The sequence below is a fragment of the Hylobates moloch genome, unplaced genomic scaffold (genome assembly GCF_009828535.3).
Source record: "Hylobates moloch isolate HMO894 unplaced genomic scaffold, HMol_V3 SCAFFOLD_14, whole genome shotgun sequence".
Classification (NCBI taxonomy): domain Eukaryota; kingdom Metazoa; phylum Chordata; class Mammalia; order Primates; family Hylobatidae; genus Hylobates; species Hylobates moloch.
The window spans coordinates 541,390-565,668 of record NW_026652289.1 but is presented as its reverse complement, the minus strand read 5'-3'; the positions used below and the strand labels follow the sequence as shown (position 1 = coordinate 565,668).

General features: G+C 59.3%; 1 protein-coding gene across 2 annotated transcripts in view; it reads left to right on the top strand.

The window, feature by feature from the left end:
* COL6A2 (collagen type VI alpha 2 chain) overlaps window positions 1–24,279 on the top strand; it is a 31,625-nt gene that overhangs the window by 5,528 nt on the left and 1,818 nt on the right. The window contains exons 2-28 of one of the 2 annotated variants that reach the window (XM_032174571.2): window positions 4,324–4,465; window positions 4,634–5,232; window positions 5,428–5,448; window positions 6,625–6,690; window positions 8,498–8,551; window positions 8,635–8,679; window positions 9,004–9,030; window positions 9,280–9,306; window positions 9,397–9,441; window positions 10,436–10,489; window positions 10,895–10,957; window positions 11,684–11,746; window positions 12,099–12,188; window positions 12,850–12,912; window positions 13,569–13,631; window positions 14,192–14,254; window positions 14,740–14,802; window positions 15,288–15,338; window positions 15,676–15,711; window positions 16,064–16,126; window positions 17,682–17,744; window positions 17,904–17,939; window positions 18,230–18,275; window positions 18,419–18,571; window positions 18,737–19,189; window positions 19,450–19,488; window positions 22,523–23,229. In XM_032174571.2, coding sequence (XP_032030462.1) covers window positions 4,351–4,465; window positions 4,634–5,232; window positions 5,428–5,448; window positions 6,625–6,690; window positions 8,498–8,551; window positions 8,635–8,679; window positions 9,004–9,030; window positions 9,280–9,306; window positions 9,397–9,441; window positions 10,436–10,489; window positions 10,895–10,957; window positions 11,684–11,746; window positions 12,099–12,188; window positions 12,850–12,912; window positions 13,569–13,631; window positions 14,192–14,254; window positions 14,740–14,802; window positions 15,288–15,338; window positions 15,676–15,711; window positions 16,064–16,126; window positions 17,682–17,744; window positions 17,904–17,939; window positions 18,230–18,275; window positions 18,419–18,571; window positions 18,737–19,189; window positions 19,450–19,488; window positions 22,523–22,818 — 2,757 coding nt within the window. In that variant the 5' untranslated portion in view covers window positions 4,324–4,350 and the 3' untranslated portion in view covers window positions 22,819–23,229. Of the gene's footprint in view, window positions 1–4,323; window positions 4,466–4,633; window positions 5,233–5,427; window positions 5,449–6,624; window positions 6,691–8,497; window positions 8,552–8,634; window positions 8,680–9,003; window positions 9,031–9,279; window positions 9,307–9,396; window positions 9,442–10,435; window positions 10,490–10,894; window positions 10,958–11,683; window positions 11,747–12,098; window positions 12,189–12,849; window positions 12,913–13,568; window positions 13,632–14,191; window positions 14,255–14,739; window positions 14,803–15,287; window positions 15,339–15,675; window positions 15,712–16,063; window positions 16,127–17,681; window positions 17,745–17,903; window positions 17,940–18,229; window positions 18,276–18,418; window positions 18,572–18,736; window positions 19,190–19,449; window positions 19,489–22,522; window positions 23,230–24,279 lie in introns of those variants that run through there. The other variant, XM_032174570.2, reaches the window with a different exon arrangement.

The following is a 24,279-nucleotide window of genomic DNA, read 5'->3' as shown; positions in this document are numbered from 1 at the left end:
ATTTTAAAATCAGTTTCAGATAAGTGGGATGATTTCTCATCCAAAAACAAAGTTTGTCTTTCCAATATATTTCTCAAAAATTTTTTTTGAGTTTTTTTCATAAGTCCTGCACATTTTTATTCAGTTAATTCCTTGGGTTTATGTTGTTTTTCGTACTAGTGTAAATAGAATTTTTCTGCAACATGTTCTAACTGGTTGTCACTGATAGAAGAAAATCAATAACTTTTTGTATATTGAGGACTAAGCTCTGATTTTTTTTATCTTGCCTATATTCCTATCTAAGGGGTCTGGGGAGTCATGCCCTACAGACCATAAATTCTCATCAGATGGTTTTATCTAACCCTATATGCCGTGACTTACTTCCAGTCTGACTCTGGCATGACACTACATGACCAAGAAGAAAACAAAAATATTTTACCCCAAAACATGTTTCTTTGCCACATTTTGAAATGGCCCTGCAAAGCTGTCCCTTATTGGGGAAAATTTGCATCTGTAAAGAATCTCTATTAACATAGCTAGATCTTTTTCTTCCAGGCCCCCCCAGTCCTGAAGAGATTAACCAAGAGTCTAGCAGCTTTTAAAGGTCTGAATAGGAAGCATTTGTCATCCACTGTCTCTAAGGACAGCCCCTATGAGACTTCAGAAGAACCTTGGTCTCCACGATGCTTTATCTTCACCTGAGCATTTCCTTTCTATGATCCCAGGTCTTTAGACAAACTCAACCAACTGTCAACCAGAAAATGTTTACATTCACCGATAGCCTGGAAGCCATCCCTCCCCACTTTGAATTTTCCTGCCTTTCTGGATTAAACTAATGTATTTCTTAAATGTATTTGATTGATGTCTCATGCCTCCCTAAAATGAATAAAACCAAGCTGCACCCCAGCCACCTTGGGTACATGTTCTCAGGACCTTAAGGGCTGTGTCATGGGTCATGGCCACTCATATTTGGCTCAGAATAAATCTCTTAAAATATTTTACAGAGTTTGACTCTTTTCATCAATGACATATTTTTCTAAGTGGCTCACTAAATTCTCTTTCCCTAATCTCCCCTGCTTTCTCTCTCTCTCTCTCTATATATATATATATATCTATATATATCTATATATATCTATATATATGTGTGTGTGTGTGTATATGTGTAAGAGAAAAAGATATATATATATACACATATATATTTTTTTCTCTTTTTTAAAAAATCTTTGTTCCGTTGATTTTCTGGGTAGACAATCCTATCTTTAATAAGGACAGTTTTGTCTCTTCTTTTCCAACAGTTATACTTTGTTTATTTTTACTGTCTTATTGCATTGGCTTCCAACACAACACTGACTAGTAGCGTAAGGTCTGCACTGTTTGCCCCCACCCCATTTTTTTTGTACTGTAGTAAGCATTCTTCTAATGCAGGAGTTTTTAACCCAGGGTTAGATCTACGAATGGAATCCCCGAATTCCTGGACATGATTTCTGTATATGAGCATCTATGCATTTGTGTAAGGTGAAATTGTGTAGACTCTTAAAAGTGTCCATGACCACAAAGACAAGAACCACTATTTTAGCTTTTTGTGTAAAATATGATGTGAGCTGTTGATTTGAAATGTATATCCTTTATAGTGTTAATTCTACTCCTAAATTTCTTACTAGGTTTTACCTTGTTTGGCTGTTGTTGTTTCTCAGTTAGAAATTGATGTTTCAGGGATCTATTGAAGCAATTGCATATTTTTCCCATTTTATGTTAATGTGACTTACATTAATATATTCCCTAGTGTTTGTGGCATCACTGTACTTTAACTTCATATTATAGTTCTGGTATAGTGGTCCTTAATATGCTAATGGATTTTAGTTTTTAATATTGGCTAGAATTTTTGTGATAATGTTATGGGATTTTTAGAGTCATTTTTCTGGCCTGAAACCTCTATGGCCAGTGGCGCCTTTGCCCAAGTTCTTGTCCTGTGTCCAGGAAGAATGAGGTACACAGACAAGTGGAGGGTGAGCAAGACAGAGAAGCTTTATTGAGTTAGGAGAGCTCACAGGAGACCCGCGGGGGCAGCCCCTCTCTGTAGGCAGGTTGTCTTGTCGAGCGTTCAGCTCTCAGCAGAGAGAAGGCCCTGGAGTGGGTGGCTCCTCTCTGCAGGCAGGTCATCCCATTGTCTCTGCAGCTCTTAGCAGAGAGGAGGCCCTCAAGGGCGTGTCTCCTCTCTGCAAACAGGGCATCTCAAGTAGTGTTCAGCTCTCAGCAGAGAGAAAGCCCTGGAGAGGGTAGCTCCTCTCTGCAGCTGGTCGTGCCATGCTCTGCCCTGCTCTGACTGAGCCTGGGGCTTTTGTAGGCCTCAGAGGGGGGAAGTGCATGCTGATTGGTCCATGTGCAGCCATGTGCGGGCCCAGAAAAAAGCACCTTGAGTTCCCCTCTGGTCCACAGGACGGGCAGCCTGGCCCCCAGGCTTCAGGCCTGCATCAGCCTGAAGGTGGGGCTTCACTGGGGACCCACCCTCTTCTGCCTAGGAGCCTATCTGCCTCCTGCAGCCATCCATGGTGCCCAGGCTGCTGGTACCAAGGGACACCTGTGCCCAGCCACCCTCAGCAACCCCCCCAAGCTTCCCCTCCTGCACTTCTCAGTGCCCACAGTCTGGAGGGGGCCAAGGCAGCAGGGGGCTGGCATGTCAGCACTGCCACAAGCATGCACACACCTGGCCAGGTTGTGACAGTGCCCAGGCTGAGCCCCAACTCTGCTCTGAGATTGGAGTAGGTGCTGGGAGCGGGAAGACGCTGGGCAGCTGCAACTGCACCAGGAATGGGGGCGGGCTCCTGCCTGCTCCATGGAGCAGAAGGCCCAGATCCACAGCCACGACTTGGGCAGTTGTACCTGGGGAACTTCCACCTCGCCAACCTGCAAGGGGCAGGGATCCCACTTATCCCTGGCTCCTGCTGGCTCCGTGGAGCATGGCACCTGACCATGTCCTCTCGCAGCCTGGGGCGGGGTCTCCAGACCTGGGCTAGCATCCCAGGCAGGGGCAACACCGCCGTGAGCTCCCCTTCACCCAGCACGCCACCCGGCCCGGCACCATGGCAGCATCCCCAGGGAGGCAGTCTGCGGGGTTGGGGGCCTGTCTGCCTCTTCCTTGGGCCCTCCCTGAGCAGCCGGTGTGATGGCAGTGGCCACACCAGATGGCCTGCTGCTGCCATCAGTAATATTTATAGTGATATTTATCTGTAGAGTTAACTTTTAGGGATTTTTTTTTTATCAAGCTTTGGTTACAGGTTATGCCACATTTAAAAATGAATTGGGAAAAAGTTTATCTTTTTATGTTCTAAAACAAGTTAAATAGCATGAAGTGCTTGTCCTTGAAGCTGTGAAACTCACCCACAAACTACCTGAGCTGGCACCTTTGGGAAGGGACTTCATTCCTCCCTGGGCCCCAGGCTGAGCGAGCCTGGCCTGGGTCATCTTATCCACTCTAGACGCTGCAGAATCACAGCAACCCTTCAGGGCCCTCTCCTGGCAGTGCCTCCCCTGGTTCCGGTGCTAGGACACTTCTCTCATCTGCACCGAGGGGAGGGCGGCACTCCGATCCCTGCATTACCCCTGGAACAGCGTGCTCTGAACCAGATCCGGTGCCCTTTCCGCCCAGCTGCCTGGCTGCTGCCAGCCCCACTCTGCAGAGCCAGCAGCACAGTGAGGCCCGTCCTGATGGCCTCCTGGAGCTGGAGCTTAGGCCAAGCCACAGGGCATCAGGGAGGATGGACATTCAAGGGCTGGATCCATTTGCTGCAGGGTCCTGGCACCCAACAGAAAGGAAAGCCAGGCTAATGATGGCCGTGTCCCCACACTTGACAGAGTCCTCCCTCCCTCCTTATCAAAGTCCTGTTTAAAGGGAATGGAGCCAGGCTGGAGACAGAGTGCCTAGCTCTGCAGGGGAGCCGGTCTGGGGAAGCTGGGATCTTTCTCCCGCCCTCCCCTCTGCGCTGCTTCCAGGGCAGCCCCAGGCAGTGGGGTGCTCCATTCCTTTCCACACCGACGCGCCCAGCTGCCCACTCCACCCAGCCCTGGAGGGCATAGAAGGGCCTCAAACATCCAAATCCCACCCAAAACTGAGCCCAGAGGCACCCACTAAACATCTGTGGCCCCACCCAGGGCGGGGCAAGAGGGCGCAAGCCCCCCAGTCCAGATGCTGGCGACGGTGTGTGCTGGGCGCAGACCCCGCTTCCTTGAAGACTGAGGGCAGTGCCCCCAATCCCGCTGACCTGCTGTATGTGTGCCTGCCATGGGGGAGGGTGCCAGGAGAGAGGCACTGGGGGTGTCTGAGCGACCCCCACCCCCCTGTTGCAGGACTTCAGGGCCACAGGTGCTGCCAAGATGCTCCAGGGCCCCTGCTCCGTGCTCCTGCTCTGGGGAATCCTTGGGGCCATCCAGGCCCAGCAGCAGGAGGTCATCTCACCGGACACTACGGAGAGAAACAACAACTGCCCAGGTGCCAGGGGTTGGGGCCAGGGGCTCTGGGCATTTGGGGGACAGTCGGGGGCTCTGGGCATTCGGGGGGCAGTGAGGTCAAACCCACAAACAGGCACGGGGCCAGGAAACGGGGCTGTAACAGCAGTCCCTCCTGAGGCTGGCTCATGACGGGTCCTGTGCCCCACAGAGAAGACCGACTGCCCCATCCACGTGTACTTCGTGCTGGACACCTCGGAGAGCGTCGCCATGCAGTCCCCCACGGACATCCTGCTCTTCCACATGAAGCAGTTCGTGCCGCAGTTCATCAGCCAGCTGCAGAACGAGTTCTACCTGGACCAGGTGGCACTGAGCTGGCGCTACGGCGGCCTGCACTTCTCCGACCAGGTGGAGGTGTTCAGCCCACCGGGCAGCGACCGGGCCTCCTTCATCAAGAACCTGCAGGGCATCAGCTCCTTCCGCCGCGGCACCTTCACCGACTGCGCGCTGGCCAACATGACGGAGCAGATCCGGCAGGACCGCAGCAAGGGCACCGTCCACTTCGCCGTGGTCATCACCGACGGCCACGTCACCGGCAGCCCCTGCGGGGGCATCAAGCTGCAGGCCGAGCGGGCCCGCGAGGAGGGCATCCGGCTCTTCGCCGTGGCCCCCAACCAGAACCTGAAGGAGCAGGGCCTGCGGGACATCGCCAGCACCCCGCACGAGCTCTACCGCAACGACTATGCCACCATGCTGCCCGACTCCACCGAGATCGACCAGGACACCATCAACCGCATCATCAAGGTCATGGTGAGCCGCGGGCGGGAGCACCGTCCACCCACTCCAGGCCTCACTTTACCCCTCTGGGAGTGCGGAGGCCGAAGGAGGAAGCCCCGGGCAGGGCCTGGGCCACTCAGGTGTCCCTCCATCCCCACCCAGACTCGAGGTGCAGCCGCCCCAGGTCTCAAGGCGCACAGCTAACCAGCGCGTCTGTCTTTTCTGCAGAAACACGAAGCCTACGGAGAGGTGAGTGGCGCTTCCCTTCCTGCCAGTGCTGGCCGGCAGCTGACCCAGCAGAGATGACCGCGCCGGGCTGCCGACTCCTGGCGCCTCCAGGCTGGAACAGACGAGAGGAGAGGGAGCCACCTGCTCCATGTTGGACCTGAGGCCTTGGAGTCTGGACAAAGGGCTCCCGGCCAAAGCCAGGCTGTTTAGATCCCATGAGGGTCAGCGTTAGGGTCACCCACAGAGCACGTGTTACAAGGAGGGTCGAGGGTCTGGCCTCCGGGCAGGCGGGATCCATCCACCCTGGACTCTCAAGGCCCGAGCCCAGCCCAGCAGGTCGGGGGAGAAGGAACTGACATAATCGGGGTCCATGACATCCCCACCTCCCTGTGTGTCCCAGCTCCGGCTCTCAGGAAGGGGAGCTGGCGTCTGAGATCCCCCCTGTGAGGCTTCCTGCAAAAACGTGCCCTGCCTCAGAATCGCTCACAAACAGTGGTTTCATTGCTGTGAACAAATGGTGCCTCCCTCACCAATGCCCCTTGCTCTTCCATCCTTTTGTAAAATTTATTCATTTATATTTGTTTTTTTAGAGACAGGGTCTTTCTCTGTCACCTAGGCTGGAGTGCAGTGGTACGATCACAGCTCACTGCAGGCTTGAACTCTGAGGCTCAAGCCATCCTCCCACCTCAGCCTCCCAAGTAGCTGGGACTACAGGCACCTGCCACCATGCCTGGTGTGCACATGTAGTTCCAGCTACTTGGGAGGCTGAGGTGGGAGGATGGCTTTCATATTTTTTTCTGTAGAGACGGGATCTCACTATGTTGCCCAGCCTGGTCTCTAACTCCTGGCCTCAAGCAGTCCTCCCCGCCTTGGCGTACCAAAATATTGGGATTCCAGGCGTGAGCTGCACCCGGCCTTTCTTCCCTTCTATTTTCTGTCATGGCTTAAGCCAGCCTTGGTTTTCTAAAACTTGCCTAGAACACTTGACAGAGAGCCAAACTCTTTGGCTTGTCCCTGATGGGGGCAGAGCCTCTCAGCACCCCATGTCTGCTCCCTCACCCCCGCCCAGGTTCTCAGGGCATTTCAGCATCTCCTTGGCCCCTGCTGAGGGTCGTGGGCTACACGTTCTGAGACCCTGCCCTGCCACCTGAGGAATGTCCCACCAGGCAACCTTCTGTCTCTGCTTTCTCGTTTCAGTGCTACAAGGTGAGCTGCCTGGAAATCCCTGGGCCCCCTGGCCCCAAGGGCTACCGTGGACAGAAGGTAAGATGCCCAGATTGCCCACAGGGTCCCCGCTATCTGTAAGCCCCTGATTTGTTTTGAAATCCACATTTGGCCAGGCGCGGTGACTCGTACCCGTAATCCCAGCACTTTGGGAGGCCAAGGCAGGTGGATCAAAACGTCAGGAGATCGAGACCATCCTGGCTAACACGGTGAAACCCTGTCTCTACTAAAAATACAAAAATTAGCCGGGCGTAGTGGCCGGCGCCTGTAGTCCCAGCTACGCGGGAGGCTGAGGCAGGAGAATTGCTTGAACCTGGGAAGCGGAGGTTGCAGTGAGCTGAGATCGCGCCACTGCACTCCAGCCTGGGCGACAGAGCGAGACTCCGTCTCAAAAAAAAAAAAAAAAAGAAAGAAAGAAATCCACATTTAAGGCCAGCTGTACCTCAAATTGTCTCAACACTTCTGACCCTGGAGAAACTAAATTATGATTTGTCTAATTCCTTTTAAATAGTATATTGAGAAAAGCAGAAGCTTATAAAAAATTATTAAGATAGCCATTAAAATACTTTTGTAAGCAAGCATATTCAAGTAAGTAAATAAAATATGAGATGCATTACAGTTAGTAATATGATTGCTCATTAATATGAAGGAACCTCTTTTGTGGCTTACTAAATAAGTAGTTTTAGGGAGCCTGGTTTGAATGTCCCCTGCATTTTCCTAACAGAGGTGCATAAAATGAAATCCTTTCAAAACTCACTAACAGAGTATGTGAAACTCCAATAATTCACATCTGTCAAAAATTATAAAGAAAGGCATAGGAGGACAAAGTAGCTTCTAAGGAGATGAAATAAGGAATTGACCATCATAGAGGATGTTATTGCTAAGTAGCTTCGTGTTTTTCTAAATTTGGATAACAGCTGTCTAGACCAGCAGGTATCCGGATGTACTTTCCCCAGGATGAGACATCTCGAGGCTGCAGGTCAAATCTTGCCATCTCCTTCCCTGGCTGTTCCAGTCCTGGTGGCAATGCCTACCCTACCACAGCTGGGAATGAATTTGCCACTCGGGGCAGCCTTGGCTGCACACAGCGGTGCAGTGACCCGTTCTGTTGGGAGGCCACTGGAAGCTGCCACAGGGGTCACTGTGGTTAGAGTTTGAGGGGTGGCAAGGTGCCAAGCGGAACCCAGGACAGGGCACAGCTGCGATGTTCCAGAAGCCTCTGCCCACCTCATCCCCTGCCCTGAGTTTCCTCCCTTTTCTTCCTTTTGACCTCTTAATTCCTCCCCATTCCTCTGCTCCTCTTTGCACTTAAATTGGGAGCATATTAATAAATAGATGAATTTATTTAATAGAGTTCTGTGTCATAGGTTAAAATTTTAATTCCAAGAGAGTGTAACCTTTATGTGATTTTCTGAAGTCCTAATCTGTCTAAAGTTACTTAGATAAAGGAATTAATCTTTGTAGAGACAGTGACCCAGGAGACTGTAGAGACAGTGATCGCTGGAGAACCAGAGCCCAGTGTTGGCCACAGTCACAGCCACTGGGTGCAGAAGGGACCCCCACGGGCCAGGCACCCCCACCCCTAGGGGGCTGTTCTGGCTCCATTTTGGAGGTGGCTTTGTAGGAAGCTTCCCTCAGAGCTGGGAGAAATGGGTCAAAGCAAACCCTTGTCTGACAGAGGCTGGCCCCTTGGGGAGCAGCTGACACCAAGACTTCTCCACTTGGGCAGGGGAATCAGTAACCTTTGCTGTGTCACCTCTCAGAGGAGCTGTGGCAGGGTCCCCAGCTGCCTACCGCCCACCCTACTCTGCCTCGATTTACTCTTTTCTCTGTTGTCTGCTTTTAGGGTGCCAAGGGCAACATGGGTGAGCCTGGAGAGCCTGGCCAGAAGGGAAGACAGGTGAGTGTCCTTGCCCCACGCCCGCCCCACCTGCAGCCCAGCGCCCCAGGGCTGGGCTCACACTGCTGCTTTGTCCTTCACAGGGAGACCCAGGCATCGAAGGCCCCATTGGATTCCCAGGACCCAAGGTGAGTGACCTCGGCCAAGGGCCTGGCTCCACCCTGTGGCCCCAGCACTGCCAGGCAGGCTCCCCCCAGCCCAGGCTCGGCCTCAGCCTCTACGACCTTCCCCCCAGTTACCAAGGAACAGAAGCACCTCGATAACTTGATGGCCATCCCAAAACCCAGCCTCCAGCCCGACCCAGGGCTCAGCCTCCCCCACAGACTGTTTGTCGAGAACACCAGATGCCAGCGGCCCACCAAGCACTCCCCTCAGCCTACAGGGCCGGCCCTTAACGTGCCTGTGTCTCCGCAGAGCTCCTCACTAATGCCCCTCTCTCCTCCTGCCCCCAGGGCGTTCCTGGCTTCAAAGGAGAGAAGGTGAGGCTCTTGCCCTGACAGACCTCAGACCTGCGCCAGCCTCGGCCCAGACCCACCTCTCGGCGTCCGCCGCAGCCTGTCACTGCTCCTGGGGCACCGGCCTGTCTTTTCTCAGTGGTGGCTTTGGGGGTTCCTGGGGGGTCCTGTGGCCTCGAGTTTGGCCCAAGGGCTTTGCTGCCCCCCAGAGGCAGCAGTGCCCATGGTGCTTTGAGGCACCGAGCTCACTGCGCTGGCTTTCCTCCTACACAGGGTGAATTTGGAGCCGACGGTCGCAAGGTAGGCTGGCTGGGTGGGCAGATCCTCCTTTCTGCTGCTCAGGGCAGAAGGACCGGGGCTAATGGAGTCCCCTCTTCCTTCTCTCTTCAGGGGGCCCCTGGCCTGGCTGGCAAGAACGGGACTGACGGACGGAAGGTAGAGGGAGCCTCGGGCTCGCAGCTGGACGGCTCTCACGGAGGCATCCCAGCCTCTGCAGAGCCCCCAGATCCAGTCTGACCTGTCAGCTTACACGTGTGCACACATGAATACACACGCACACACACACGTACACACACAAGCACACATGCACAGTACACACATACACGCACACGTACATGCACACATACACACGAGCACAGTACACACACGTACACGCACATGCATGGTACACACCTGCACACACGTGTGCAGATGTACACATACCATGCACACATACACGCACATACATACGCGCACATCAGTACGCATGCACATGCACACACGTACATGCACACACGCACATCCACACGTACATGCACACATACATGCACATGCATGGCACACACATGTACACACGCACATGCGTGTGCAGATGTACACACACATGCACGTACACGCACACATATGCGCACATGCACAGTACACATGCACACACGCACACGTACATGCACACACGCACATGCACACACACGCATGCACACGTACACACACGCACACGCTTACAGCTCCTGCCACATCCCACTGCCTCATCCAGGGCTTCACCAGCCTGCATCTAATTCGGGGCTGCACATCCCAGCTTGGGGCAGCTCCACAGCTGCACACAAAGGCCAACAACAAGCCTGCCCCCTCCCAGGTTGAACCGCAGGAGCGCCCCTCCCACTCCTTCCATGGCTCCCCGTGGGAACATTCTCTGTGCTTAGGGAGCTCTGCCCTCAGGGCCTCTGGGAGGCAGCCCGGGCTGAGGATTAGCCAGGGATGGCCTGTTCCTGCACAACAGCCACTCTGCCTCCCCGGAGACAGCTCCACAGCAGCCATGGCCTCGTGGGCACCTGTGTGCCAGGAGAGCGCTGCAGCCCTGAGGGGCAGAACCAGGCGGGCCGTGTCTCGGTTGTTGGCACACACGGACCCCAGAACCCCGCCCTGAGACTCCTCCTGCCCCCTTCTCCTTCAGGGCAAGCTGGGGCGCATCGGACCTCCTGGCTGCAAGGGAGACCCTGGAAACCGGGTAAGGGCCATTTGCACCCCTCCTTCATCCTCGGCCCAGGAGGTGTGGGTGCCTGACCGGGCAGGAGGGTAGTTGCTGCTGCAGTTGGAGCGTGGGTTCTCCCGGCCGCCCAGCACCCCCAGCCCAGCATTCTGCTGGGTCGGAGTCATGTGAGGAATTCCCCTGGGGAGCTCCTGGCGGATCCCCGTTGGCCTGGAGACCTGATGCGTCCCAAGCTTCGGTGTCACTGGGCTCCATCTCCCTGAGCAGCAGATCCAGGCCTGGCCTCTCGGTCACTGAGCCTGGGGCCTCATAGCGAGGGCGGGAGGTGCCTCCCGGGCTGGGACAATGGAGCACTCGGGCCCTGGCTCATGGGGAGAACCTCACCCGCCGTGTGCCGAGCTCCACCTCTCACTCCTGTCTCAGGGCCCCGACGGTTACCCGGGGGAAGCAGGGAGTCCGGGGGAGCGAGGAGACCAAGGTGGCAAGGTAAGTGGCCTTGTCAAGGTGCCGGCCGGGGCAGGTGGGGTCACCAGCTTCCAGGGGCCTCCCTGCCCCCCGAGAGGGGCCTCCTGGAGGCAGCCCCAACTGAGAAGCTGAGCAGAGAGGGCCTTTCCTGAAACACTGGTCAGTGAGGAGCCAACGGCCGTGGGATGTGGTGGAGGGTACCCTGCCCGTTGCTTCGTCAGTTTGCTTCTAACCAGGGCTGCACGTCCGGCTTGGGGCAGCTCCACCACTGCCCACCTAGGCCTCAGCAACAAACCCACCTCCTCTCAGGTGGAGCCCCAAGGAGCCCCATCCACACCTCCTGGAGCTCCCCATGGGAACGTTCGTGCCATGGGGGCTCTGCCCTCCTGGGCCGCCTGCAGTGTTGCCCCATCCCTGGCGGCCCCAGGATCCCCAAGGGCTTTTCTCTGGGAGCTTGGCACTTGGACCCAGGGCTTCCCACTTTCTGTCCACCTTCCCTCAGCCCAAGCCCAAGTTTGGCTGAGTCCCTGTGCAGATGCACAGGTGTCCTGCCCGTGACACAGACTCTGCCCTCAGCTGGCACAGAGGCTCCAGCAGCCCCCAGCCAGCATCTGGCATCCCAGGTGCCCCGCGGACGTCAGGGAGGTGCAGTCCCAAGCCTGACCATGGGTCCTGCCCCACCAGTGGGCATCCTGCACCCCCTTCCCCTGCCAAAAGACATGAGGCTGATTCTGCAAACCCTTCCAGGGGGACCCTGGCCGCCCAGGACGCAGAGGGCCCCCGGGAGAAATCGGGGCCAAGGGAAGCAAGGTGAGCCCCTCTGCCTCTTCGCCTGCAGTTGAGCTGGCTACACTCACACCCATGGCCCAGATGGATGGTCACGCTGGCCACCGTCTCTGCTGTCACCATGGTGCCCCATTGGGCTCTGGGGACACGGGGAGGGACAGGAAGGACAGGCCATGTGCCCTGAGCCACCAGCCCCTCTGACCTGTGCCCTCCTCACGAGGCTGAACAAGCTCCAGGGGACCCTGCAGGGCCCCCACGTGCCTGGCAAGCGGATTCCGCTGGAGACAGTAGGGGCCCCACCCCACACACCATACAGGCATGGCCAGGCCTCAGGGCCCCTGCCTCTGGGTGACTGTGCTGTCCCCTCCTTCCTCAGGGGTATCAAGGCAACAACGGAGCCCCAGGAAGTCCTGGCATGAAAGGAGCTAAGGGTGGGCCCGGGCCCCGCGGACCCAAAGGCGAGCCAGTGAGTCCCTCCTGCCCCCGCCTCAGGGCCCCGCTCTGGGCATTCTCCTTGCAGCTTGAGGAGGACCACGGGGGAGGGCACCTGGGCTGTAGGCAGGACCCCTGCTGGCAAGGCATAGCCAGGCCCCCATCCTCCTGAGAGGTGGACCCGGACCACCCCACGGGACCCCCCAGGGCTGAACTTAGACGGGAGGCCCAGGCAGGTCCTCCATGCTGTTCCCTAAACCCAGCACCAGCTGCCCAGGGCATCCTGTGAGGGCTTGGCAGGGCCTGTCCCAGTGCTGACCACTCCAAGGGGACTCTGAGCACGGGGCCTGCCTGGGAGTGACCACGGTGACTGGATGGCACCAGGTCCCCGCCGGGCCCCAGCCCATCACCTAAAACGCCACTCACCAGACATGCAACTCCACCTGGAGCCTCCCCAGATCGTTCCTAAATCCTCGGCATGGGTGGGACCGACCCGGCAAAGGGACGAGGCTGGCGGCAGAGCCACCGGCGCAGGCTGAGGCCTTTGGGAAGCAGCCCGGGGATCGAGGTCCCAGGTCCCCAAGCCAGAGCCCTCCTGTAGAGAAGGAGCATCAGACCCGGCACAGCCCCCACCCTCCAGGGGCTCTGGGCTTGGACTCAGTCCCCTCCCTCACCCACATCCCTGTTCTCTGCAGGGGCGCAGGGGAGACCCCGGCACCAAGGGCAGCCCAGGCAGCGACGGCCCCAAGGGGGAGAAGGTGAGTCCTCGTGTGGAGGCGCCGCGGGGTCTCACTGTGGTGCCCATGGGCCCTGCTGATGAGGGCCCAACCCCATTCCTCCCGGAGAACAACAGAACTCCAGGGCCTCACCCTCCAGAGTTCACTCCCTGCAGAGTCTGGGAACGCAGACTTGAGATCCCCACACCCCATTCTCTGCTGAGGGAGCTCCACCACCCGCCCAGGCACACCCCACACAGCTGTGCAGGCACCGCTTACCCCCGGCCCACTGAGGCACCGCTCACCCCCGGCCCCACTGAGGCACCGCTCACACCCCCCGTCCACTGAGGCACAGGCACATGACCTCAGGGGTGATGCTGAAGGGCTGTGCGGCAAAACCCCGGCCACCAGCTCCCCTCGACATCAGGTGAAGGGGCTTCCTCCCGGGAAGTAGACAAGGTCCTACCCACGTGTGTGTGGCCTCAGGGGGACCGAGAGACCCCGTGCTCAGAGCGGCAGCCACAGGCACCGGGAAGGAGCTGTGGGTGAAACAGGCGACTGTTGTATGTCCCCCTGGACAGACGGGGGTCTTCCTCCCAGGTCCCCTTCCCCAACCCCCGGCCACACCCGCCTCTCACGTGGGACCCAGGCCGGAGGCCTCAGCTGAGACCCATGGGGCCTCCTTTCCCTTCCCACAGGGGGACCCTGGCCCTGAGGGGCCCCGTGGCCTGGCTGGAGAAGTTGGCAACAAAGGAGCCAAGGTAGGGGAGCAGGGGAGCTGCACCCCAAGTTAGGGGATCTGAGGAGGGCTGCACCCCGAGGTAGGGGATCCGAGGGGGGCTGTACCCCGAGGTATGGGATCCGAGGGGGGCTGCACCCTGAGGTAGGGTGGCCAGGACTGCACCCCGAGGTAGGGGACCCAGGTGGGTGCTGCACCCCAAGGTAAGGGGGGCCAAGGGTGGCTGCACCCCAAGGTAGGATGGCCAGGGGACTATACCCCAAGGTAGGGGACCCAGGTGAGAGCTGCCACCCAAGGTAGGGGACCCAGGCAGGGGCTGTACCCCAAGGGAGGGGACCCAGGTGAGGGCTGCCACCGAAGGTGGGGTGCTTAGGCAGGGGCTGCACCAAGAACCCGGCCTACTCCACTCAGTGTGGTCAGGGCTGAAGGTCAAGTGGAGCCACAACCTCCGGGAGCGTCACAGGGGCCGGGGCCAGACCCGTCTTTCCCCCGAGGCCCTGCAGTGTCCACGGGATTGATACTGGGGTCTCCAGCGTGCCACTGTCAGTCAAGAGAACCCCAAACTCCTCCCCTTTCTTCCAGGGAGACCGAGGCTTGCCTGGACCCAGAGGCCCCCAGGGAGCTCTTGGGGAGCCTGGAAATCAGGTCAGTGTGGGACGCCTGTGCCCTCTGACCCCACGGCTAGAGGTGGGGCCCCTGTGTCCTCTGACCCCACAGTCCATGCCCTCTTTGTGGCACCACTTGGGTCTCCCTGTCCATGTGGGGACAGGCTAAAGCTAGCCACTGTCCCCACAGCAAACCCAGGCAGCACGGCCTGGCCTCAGAAGCCAGGACCTGCTTCCCTGGACCCCGAGTACCTCATACCCACCCTCAGCGCCAGACCCCCGTCCTGCCCTGAAGGACCCAGGTTGGGGAGTCAGGGGCAAGGCGGTGGGCCTGAGGGCCTGGATGGGCCACAGGGAGAGGAAGAGCTGGGACCCTCAAGACAGGGGTCCACGGCCCCCACAGGCAGCAGGAGGAGCTGGGGCCATGTGGCCTGGTGGTCAGGGCTGGACAGGGCATGTCAGGTGACCCCTGGGCATGGCCAGTCCCTGCCTGTGCTGACTGCTGAATTTCTCTCCCGCCCTCAGGGATCTCGGGGAGACCCTGGTGATGCAGGACCCCGTGGAGACTCAGGACAGCCAGGCCCCAAGGTACGTGCCCCTCCTCCAGCAGGATGTGTTGGGGGTTCAGGGCAGCTGCCTGAGGAGCAGGACATGGGGCCGGCCTGGGGGACCCTGTTGCTGGCAGACGTGCCTCAGGCTGGGCCTGTGCCTCCTGTTCTCAGCTCTAGAGTGAGGGGATGCCTCCGGGGTCCAGGAAGCCCCCCTGGCTCTCCAGCAGTGACCCTTGGGTGTGGGTGGCACATCCTTCCTGTGGCAGGGCCTGAGGGCAGCCATGTGGCCTGAGCAAGGTCCTCCCCGCGTGTGGGCAGGCTCCTGGGGCTCTAGGCACATCCAGCCCCCACTGGAGGTGGACGGGGCGAGGTTGGCCCTGCCAGGCCCCTGCTCACAGCCAGCCCTGGACGGCACCCCTAGCCCACTTCCACCCCAGTGTGCACCTTGGACCCTGTTGAGCACAGCCCCCCAGCCCCACCCCGTCCTATGACCATGCTGACCGACTCAACGTCCTCCTCCAGGGAGACCCCGGCAGGCCTGGATTCAGCTACCCAGGACCCCGAGGAGCACCCGTGAGTCACAGCCTGGGATGGCAGCCCCCAGGAGTGGGTGGACATTGTCCCAAGGGCCCTGAAGGTTCCTAGTAGTTCCCTCAAGGCCTCCTCTGTGCAGAAGAAAGTGTGAGGTCCCTCCTGCGGGACAGAGTGGTGAGAAGGCTCTGGGTGACTCAGCGAAGGACAGGTCCAGCCCAGCATCAGGACACGAGTGCAGCTCAGAACGCAGCACGGTGGCCTCACCCAGAGCGTGAATGAGCGAGGGAGGGAAACGGGGCTGCAGAAAGCTGCCCAGAGGGAGGAAGGAGCGCTGGGATCTGAGGCTGAGTCACCCTGGCTTCTGTTTGCTTCACAGGGAGAAAAAGGCGAGCCCGGCCCACGCGGCCCCGAGGTACATGTGGGTCCTGGCCACCTGTGCCCACCCAGGGTGGGGGTCTGCACGCCCATCCACTGTTGCTGGGAACACAGTGCCCACCGTCACTGACAGGACCGTCCCTGTCTTGGGATGGTCCTGGCTCCCCAAGGCCCAGCCGTGCCACCTATGCTGAGCTCCAGGGGGAGCTATCGGCCACTGGCTGGTCCCTTTCCAACCAAAGTTCAGGCTTTGCCAAAAAAGCCACATAGATGTTCCCATTTAAAGGACCCCAAAATGCCAGATCGATTTTTCCACATAAAAATCTCACTGGTGTCCCTGGTAAGAGACAGCTCCTCTGTCCCAGGCTAATATGTGTCCCCTGTCACAGGGAGGCCGAGGCGACTTTGGCTTGAAAGGAGAACCTGGGAGGAAAGGAGAGAAAGGAGAGCCTGTGAGTGTCGCCGTCCCGAAGCCCACAGCAGCTGGGCAGAGGCAGGGAGGGGCCCTGAGGCTGGGCATGTGCATCTAAAAGTATGGGAGGACGCCAGGCAGCTTGGCCCCAGCCATGAGCACCACCCCCACCTTCCTGAAGGGGATGGCTGGCTCAGGGGCCCCCTCCACCCACCCCCACTTCCAGCGTCCCCCAGGATCCCCTCCCCAGTGACACCCCAACAACATTCCCCCAGGGTCCCAACATTCCCCCAGGGTCCCATCCCCAGCATCCCCCCACACGGCATCCCCCACAAGGGTCCCCTCCCTAGTGACCCCTCCACAATATCCCCCCACAACATCCCCCACCAGGGTCCCCTCCCCAGCAACCCCAACACAGCATCCCCTCCAGAGTGAGTCCCCTCCCCCCAAAGATGCCTCCACATAGCATCCCCCTCAGAGTTCCCACACACAGCATTCCCCAAGGGTCCCCTCCCCAGCGTACTCCCCACAGATATCCCCCAGCAGGTGCTCTGTGCCTCCGAATCCCTAGCCTGGCCAAGGGTTTAACCAGGGCTGCAGACTGGTCTGGAACTGAGTGAGCACAAAACAAGGGATGGATAATGATGGATGGATGGGCAAGCGGATGGGGGTAGGCAAATGGATGGATGGGAGGATGGATGGATGGATGCATGGATGGATGGGTGATGGATAGATGAGTGGATGAGTGAATAGATGAGTGGGTGGATAGACGATGGACGGACGGATGGATGGATGAGTGGAAGGACAGGTGGGTGAATGAGTAGACGAGTGGGTGGATAGAGGATGGATGAATGGATGGATTGCTGGGTGGGTGGATGGAGAAGTGGACACATGGGTGAATGAGTAGATGTATGGGTGAGTGAGTGGGTGGATGGATGGACGGATAGATGGATGGGGGATGGATGGTTAGGTGGGTAGATGAGTAGATGGATGGGTGAGTGGGTGGATGGATGGACAGGTGGATGGATGGATGGATAGGTGGATGAATGAGTAGATGGGTGGGTGGATGATGGATGGATGGACGGATGGATGGTTAGGTGGATGGGTGTGGATGGATGGATGTTAGGTGGATAGGTAGGTGGATGAGTGGATGGGTGAGTGAGTGGATGGATGGATGGATGGATGGATGTGGGTAGAGGATGGAGGGGATAGGTGAGTGGATGGATGCATGGGTGGGTGGACAGAGGATGGATGGGTGAATGGGTGGATGGGTTAGTGGGTGGCTTGGTGGATGGATGAGTTAGTGGGTGGGTGGCTGGGTGGGTGGGTAGATGGATGGGTGATTGGGTGGATGGATGGATGGGTGGGCATGTAGTTGGTGGGTACATGATAATGGGGTGGAATAGCCATGGATTGGAATGAGCTGTTTTGGCTGCCATTTCTGGCACACGCAGCTCTGCCAGGCTGCTACCCCTCTGGTGGGCCAGGCTTTGACGAAGGCAGGACCCGTGGTTGGGGACAGCACAGGGGGCCCTGCTGTGTGCAGAGACTGTCCCTGTGGCCACTGAAGCCCACCTGTCCTTGTTCCTTCTCAGGCGGATCCTGGTCCCCCTGGTGAGCCAGGCCCTCGGGGGCCAAGAGGAGTCCCAGGACCCGAGGTAAGTGGCTGGCCAGTCCCCATGCCCTCCAGCCCCTGGCCTGCCAGGCCAATGTGCACCCAAGCCTTGTGGTTCCACCCATCAGTGGGCAGTGGCCTGGGAGAGACTCAGCTGCCCAGCCTTGGCACCAGGGTCTCAGCCTCATCCTTCCTTCCCCAGGGTGAGCCTGGCCCCCCTGGAGACCCCGGCCTCACGGTAGGTGTCACATGGGGCAGAATCAGTGTCCTCCTCCTGCGAAAACTAGACACCAAGAGCAGCAGGGGTGGGGGGAGATCAGCAGGGGAAGGTCAGCGGGTAAGGTCAGAGAGCAAGATCAGTGGAGGAGGTCAGAGGGCAAGCTTGGTGGGGAGAGGACCCGCCAGCCTCCCCGCATGGCTGCCTCCACACATGGGCTGGAATGTCCTGGGGCCCCCGGGCCAGGACCTTGCTGTGGAAACTCTTCTGGGGCCCTGGGGGGACTGCCCTGCCTGCCGTGTGCATTGCAGGAGTGTGACGTCATGACCTACGTGAGGGAGACCTGCGGGTGCTGCGGTGAGGCACTGCCCACGGCGGGTTGGGGCCCATGCACCGGGTGGAGGGCGGCAGGGCTGGGTCACCGCTGGGTCCCGCATGTGCGCCTGGCCCTAGGGTCTGAGGTCTCCCCGGTGCCCCCCAATGACCCTGCCACCCCCCAGACTGCGAGAAGCGCTGTGGTGCCCTGGACGTGGTCTTCGTCATCGACAGCTCCGAGAGCATTGGGTACACCAACTTCACGCTAGAGAAGAACTTCGTCATCAACGTGGTCAACAGGCTGGGCGCCATCGCTAAGGACCCCAAGTCCGAGACAGGTCAGCGGGGCGGGGGCAGGCGCAGCATGGCAGGGGGGCCGGACGGGGCGTGGGAGGTGATGAGATGGGAGAAGTCCAGACGTGTCCCTCCGAGGGCCTCTGCGTGGCTGGGAATGCCCCAGACCCCGAGGCCTCCGGCGACGCCCTCACGTCTGCGGCTCGCAGGGACGCGCGTGGGCGTGGTGCAGTACAGCCATGAGGGCACCTTCGAGGCCATCCAGCTGGACGATGAGCGTATCGACTCCCTGTCAAGCTTCAAGGAGGCTGTCAAGAACCTCGAGTGGATTGCAGGCGGCACCTGGACACCCTCGGCCCTCAAGTTTGCCTACGACCGCCTCATCAAGGAGAGCCGGCGCCAGAAGACACGCGTGTTTGCGGTGGTCATCACGGACGGGCGCCACGACCCTCGGGACGATGACCTCAACCTGCGGGCGCTGTGCGACCGTGACGTCACAGTGACGGCCATCGGCATCGGGGACATGTTCCACGAGAAGCACGAGAGCGAGAACCTCTACTCCATCGCCTGCGACAAGCCGCAGCAGGTGCGCAACATGACGCTGTTCTCCGACCTGGTCGCCGAGAAGTTCATCGATGACATGGAGGACGTCCTCTGCCCGGGTGAGCGTGTGGGCGCGGGGCAGTCGGCCGAGGAGCAGCAGGCTGCAGCCGCTGTCTGGCGTGAGCCCCAGGGATACCCCTCACCTGAGGGACAAATGTGCAGCCCAGGATACTGGGCTGTGGGTGGGAAGGGGTTGAGCCCTCCCGGGGCTGCAGGACGGAGGCCAGCTGCACCCTGAGCCTGTCTGGGCAGATCAGTGGACGGTCGCTGAGGGCTCGCTAGGGACTGACCCTGGCCCGGCCTCTCTCCTCTCTTCCAGACCCTCAGATCGTGTGCCCAGACCTTCCCTGCCAAACAGGTAATGCAGGGCACCCCAAGCCCCCACCCCAGACTACCAGAGCAGCCCGTGTGTCCTTCCTCCTTGAGGGCCGGGCTTGGGGAAGGGCTGTGCAGGGACCCGGGGGGCAGCGGAGCCACTGTGGAGGCTGCTCCTTAGTGAGATGGCCCCAGGATGGCAGCACAGGGGAAGAGGGGCTCGGGGAGGGCAGCTCCCGGGAACGCAGGAACGGCATTGCGAGGAGGGTCTCAGGGAGGGTAGGCTCCCAGGAACGCAGGAACGGCATCGCGAAGCCATAGTGCAGGTGCTGCTAGCCTGGCGCTGTGCTTGGCGTGTGGCCACTGATCTTGAAGGCCCACCATGGGCCTTACAGTCTCCATCAGCTGCCGCCCAGCTCCCATGGGCTGGCCATGCATGTGCCACTCCGAGGAAGCCCTGGATTCAGTGAGTGAAACCATTCTGGGGCGAAGGCACCGACACCCACCAGCACCAGCAGGTCTTGCTCCGACCCTGGCCTGCCTCGGAGCTGTGGCTGCGGCTCTCATCTCTGGCAGTGAGGGAGCCCATGTCCCGGATGTGGCCCACGTGGGTGTGAAGCTGGAGCTGGGGGTGCCCAGGGCTGGGGAGTGCCGTCCAGGCTCTGCTGGACGTGGTGCTGCCCCCACGGTGACTGCTGCACCGTACCTGGGCCCACAGGAGATCCCTGGGGCCGTTAGGAGCTGAGTGAGTCCCCCTCAGCCGTCCCCTCCAGAAGTGTCGGGGGGGGACACCATGGAGACAGGGTGGGAGGGTCCGACCTGGAGGAAACCTCGGGGTCTGCGGTACGAAGTCAGCGCTTCCTCAGCACACGGGTTGCGGTGTGCATTCAGGCGTTCCATGGGGAGCTCCCAGTGGGTCAGCTGGGCCACTGAGCACGTTCATGGGCCCTGAGGCTGCCCCAGGGGAGGAGCCGTGGACTCGGGGCCGAGGTTCCCCACATGTGCTCCCACAGAGAACCTGGGGGTTGCACCTGGGTCTGGCTGCCCTTCAGCAGGTGGGCAGCCTCTGGCCCCACAACAGTGGGCTATGCCTCTGCCGCCGAGGTGCAGGCGTCCTGCCCCAGGGTCCGCCAGGGCCTGCATCAGCACCAGGGGCAGCTGGACCCTGAGGGCAGGACCAGACCTTGGCTCCTCCACCCACAGCCCCTCGTTCCTGACGGGGCAGGGAAGTCTCAGGACCCCATGGTGGGCGACATGGCGATGTTCACTGTGGGTGCTTTGCTATCAGATGGAGGCCTTCCCCTCCACTCCAGGGTCCAGTGTGAGTGGGCACTGTGGCTTCCCCTCCACTCCGGGTTCTATCGTGAGTGGGTGCTGCGTCTTGTCAGGTCCTTTCTCTGCATCTGTGGATGTCACATGACCTTTCCTCTTCAGCCTATCATTGTAATTGGGAGTTAGCCTGTGGAGCATCATTGACTTTCCAACTCATCTGGCCGTGGTGTGTGGCTCTGCTTATGCATGTGGGCCCTGATTTGCTGATGCCTGCCTGAGGGTTTATGCTTATCGGTGACATCAGCCTGCACTTTTCTTTTCTCATGATGTCTCTGGTTCTGGCCTGAGGGTGACGTGGGCCTCGTAGGGTCCCATGGTGGCTCCTCCCAAGACGGTGACATGCGGTGAGCCAGTTCTCCCTCCTGGGAGTGGGTCACTCAGGCCACCAGAGCACCACAGGGAAGGCAGCCAAGGAGGACATGGAGGCCCTTGAAGCTCTGGCCTCCTCTGAGGCCTCCAGGACCTGACAAGTGAGTGGGAGCAGCCCCGGTAGAACCCCTCCCCTCCTCTCGGCCTCCCTGACACCCCGTCCATGACACTCAGAGCTCATCCTCCTCTTAAGCTGTTTGCAATTTCAAAGTGAACTCAACCTTGTGGCTCCAGGAGATACAGCAGGGACAGTGTTAAATCGGCTTTAGATTGGTTTTCACCAGCCCACAGGGCCAGGCATCCTCCTCGGCCCTCCTGGGCACTGGGTGTACACCACTGGCTGTGGCCTGGCCCTGGCCTTCTCCAGGCAGCCCTGTCCACCTCAAAGCCCAGCCACCCTGGGCCTGCACCAGGCCTGTGGCGTTCTCAGTTGCGTGGGGACCAGAGGGTGCTGGAGAAACCAACCAGATGCAGCTGAAGCCAGTCAGGGCAGGGCCCACTCAGCCATAAGAGCTGCATGGGGGCTGCAGCGTAACCTGAGCTCCAATCAATCAGTGGAAAGAAAAAAAAAGGCAGAGACAGGCCGGGCGCGGTGGCTCACGCTTGTAATCCCAGCACTTTGGGAGACCGAGGCGGGCAGATCACGTGGTCAGGAGATCAAGACCACAGTGAAACCCCGTCTCTACTAAAAATACAAAAAAAAAAAAATTAGCCTGGTGTGGTGGCGGGAGCCTGTAGTCCCAGCTACTTGGAGAGGCTGAGGCAGGAGAATGGCGTGAACCCGGGAGGCGGAGCTTGCAGTGAGCCGAGATTGTGCCACTGCACTCCAGCCTGGGCAACAGAGCAAGACTCCGTCTCAAAAAAAAACAAAAAACAAAAAAAACAAAAAGGCAGAGACGTTGCAGAGGCCAGGTCTGCTCAGGGGAAGACAGTTCTGGGTGTGGAGGACTCATATCCCAGAGAGGCTGAGGAAGGGTTTGCCACCCCAAGCTTTCTCAGGCGGGCTCTTGACGGGTGGCTGGGGTCTTCCTGGCGACGGGGCCTGCGGCACTGGAAGCCCTACTGGAGTTTGGCGTGTGTCCGGCGCAGGTTTGGACGGAGCTGTTTTGTGCTGAAAGGTTTTCTCGGGGTCCGTGGCGTCCCCCAAAGGTGCCACCATGTGGGTCTCCTCTCCTAGCTCCCTGCCCCCGTGCTCACTGCCCCCACGCCTCCTGCTAAGGCCGAGCCACACACCCACTGCACCTGCATCTCCTCTACTGACTCGCTGGCCCAAGTGCCGCTCTTCACCCTGGCCTCGCTGAGCGGCCACCCGAGGAGGGGCTTTAGGGCAATGCCCACCGCAGGCCTTAAAGTCTTCTCTGGACGCTCCCTTGCAGATGCACCGTGGCCTGGCGGCGAGCCCCCGGTCACCTTCCTCCGCACGGAAGAGGGGCCGGACGCCACCTTCCCCAGGACCATCCCCCTGATCCAACAGTTGCTAAACGCCACGGAGCTCACGCAGGACCCGGCCGCCTACTCCCAGCTGGTGGCCGTGCTGGTCTACACCGCCGAGCGGGCGAAGTTCGCCACCGGGGTAGAGCGGCAGGACTGGATGGAGCTGTTCATTGACACCTTTAAGCTGGTGCACAGGGACATCGTGGGGGACCCCGAGACCGCGCTGGCTCTCTGCTAAAGCCCAGGCACCCGCCCAGCCGGGCCGGCTCCTCCCTGCCACACTAGCTTCCCAGGGCTGCCCCCCGCAGGTTGGCTCTCAGTGGAGGCCAGAGATCTGGAATCAGGTTCAGCAGAGCCACAGTCCTTCCAGGGGCTCTGGGGCAGCTTCCAGCCTCTTCCCACCCTGGTGGCCACCGTGTCCCTTGCTGCGGCTGCATCTTCCAGTCTCTCCTCTGTCTTTCTGTGGCCGCTCTTTTTATAAGGACACCAGTCATTGAATTTAAGGCCCACCCCAAGTCCAGAATGACCTCGCGAGACCCTTAACTCACTCCCGTCTGCAGAGTCCTCCTTTGCCACATCAGGTCACCCTCGCAGGCTCCCGGGTTTGGGCGTGGAAGTCTTTGGAGGCCCTTAGCGGCCCAGCTGGGCTGCCGTGCGTCTGGGATGGGGCTGAGGAGCAGCAGGGTGCTGCCCAAGTGCTGGAGGATGTTCCAGCCCCAGGTTCCAGTGGAGCCTCGGAAACAGGCCCCAGAGGCTGGTGAGCCTTGCTGGGTGTGGGCTCTAATCCCCTGCATGGTGACTCAGCGCTCATGGCCCACCTGGTGGCAGGTGAAGGGAAACCTGGCAGTCCTGGCACCATGACGTATCTGGGCTGCTGTCATGCACATTGGGGTGAATGGCCACAGCTACCTGCCAGCAGCCCTGGTCCCAGGGTGTCTGCACCTTTCCAGCCCAGCCTCTGGGTCCCCAAAAGCACAGTCAGGGGAGCATCCACCAGGCAAGACCTCTGCTGTCCTCGGAGGACTGAGCAGAGAACCCCAGGGGTCACCATCCAAAAGGCGCAGCCCCCACCGCGAGCTCAGACCCTGACGTTCCGACTGTGCAGGAGCCCTCATCCAGGCTGGGCTCCTGCCGGGCAGGGCTGTGACCTTTTCTCATGGCCAGGTTCTCGTGCCCACACCCACTGCACAGGGCGGGCCAGGCTGGGCTTCCCACTGTGAGGATGAAGGATCCTCCACAGGAGGAGAGCAGAGTCCACAGACATCCCGACAGCCTCAGCCTCCCTGTGCCCGGCCGGCCCCCACAGCTTCCCCGTCTCCTCCAGGCCCCACAGACGCTGATGCATGGAGAGGCCCCCAAATCCAGCTGCCCGGTGCATGTCTGTCTCCACGTGTGTGGTGATAGCAGTGAAAATGTGTATTAGTTTTGCGGGGGTTTGGGAAGCCCAGCAGTACCTGAGGAGTTTCTGGACATTTAAGCTGGTTCCTGGGTGTGGCCTTAACAGGGAGGCTGCCCTTCCTGTCACTGAATAAGCTGCGTCACTCATAAGCTCACTGAGGGAACCCCGTCTGCCAGCTCGTGCGTGCTCAGACGAGATCCGTGTCTCAAGCGTTCCGTGAAGGCTGCAGTGCAGCATGAGGTCACACTGCTGTGTTCAGAGCTTTGCTCACTGCCTGCAGGGCTGGACCTTTGCACCTCC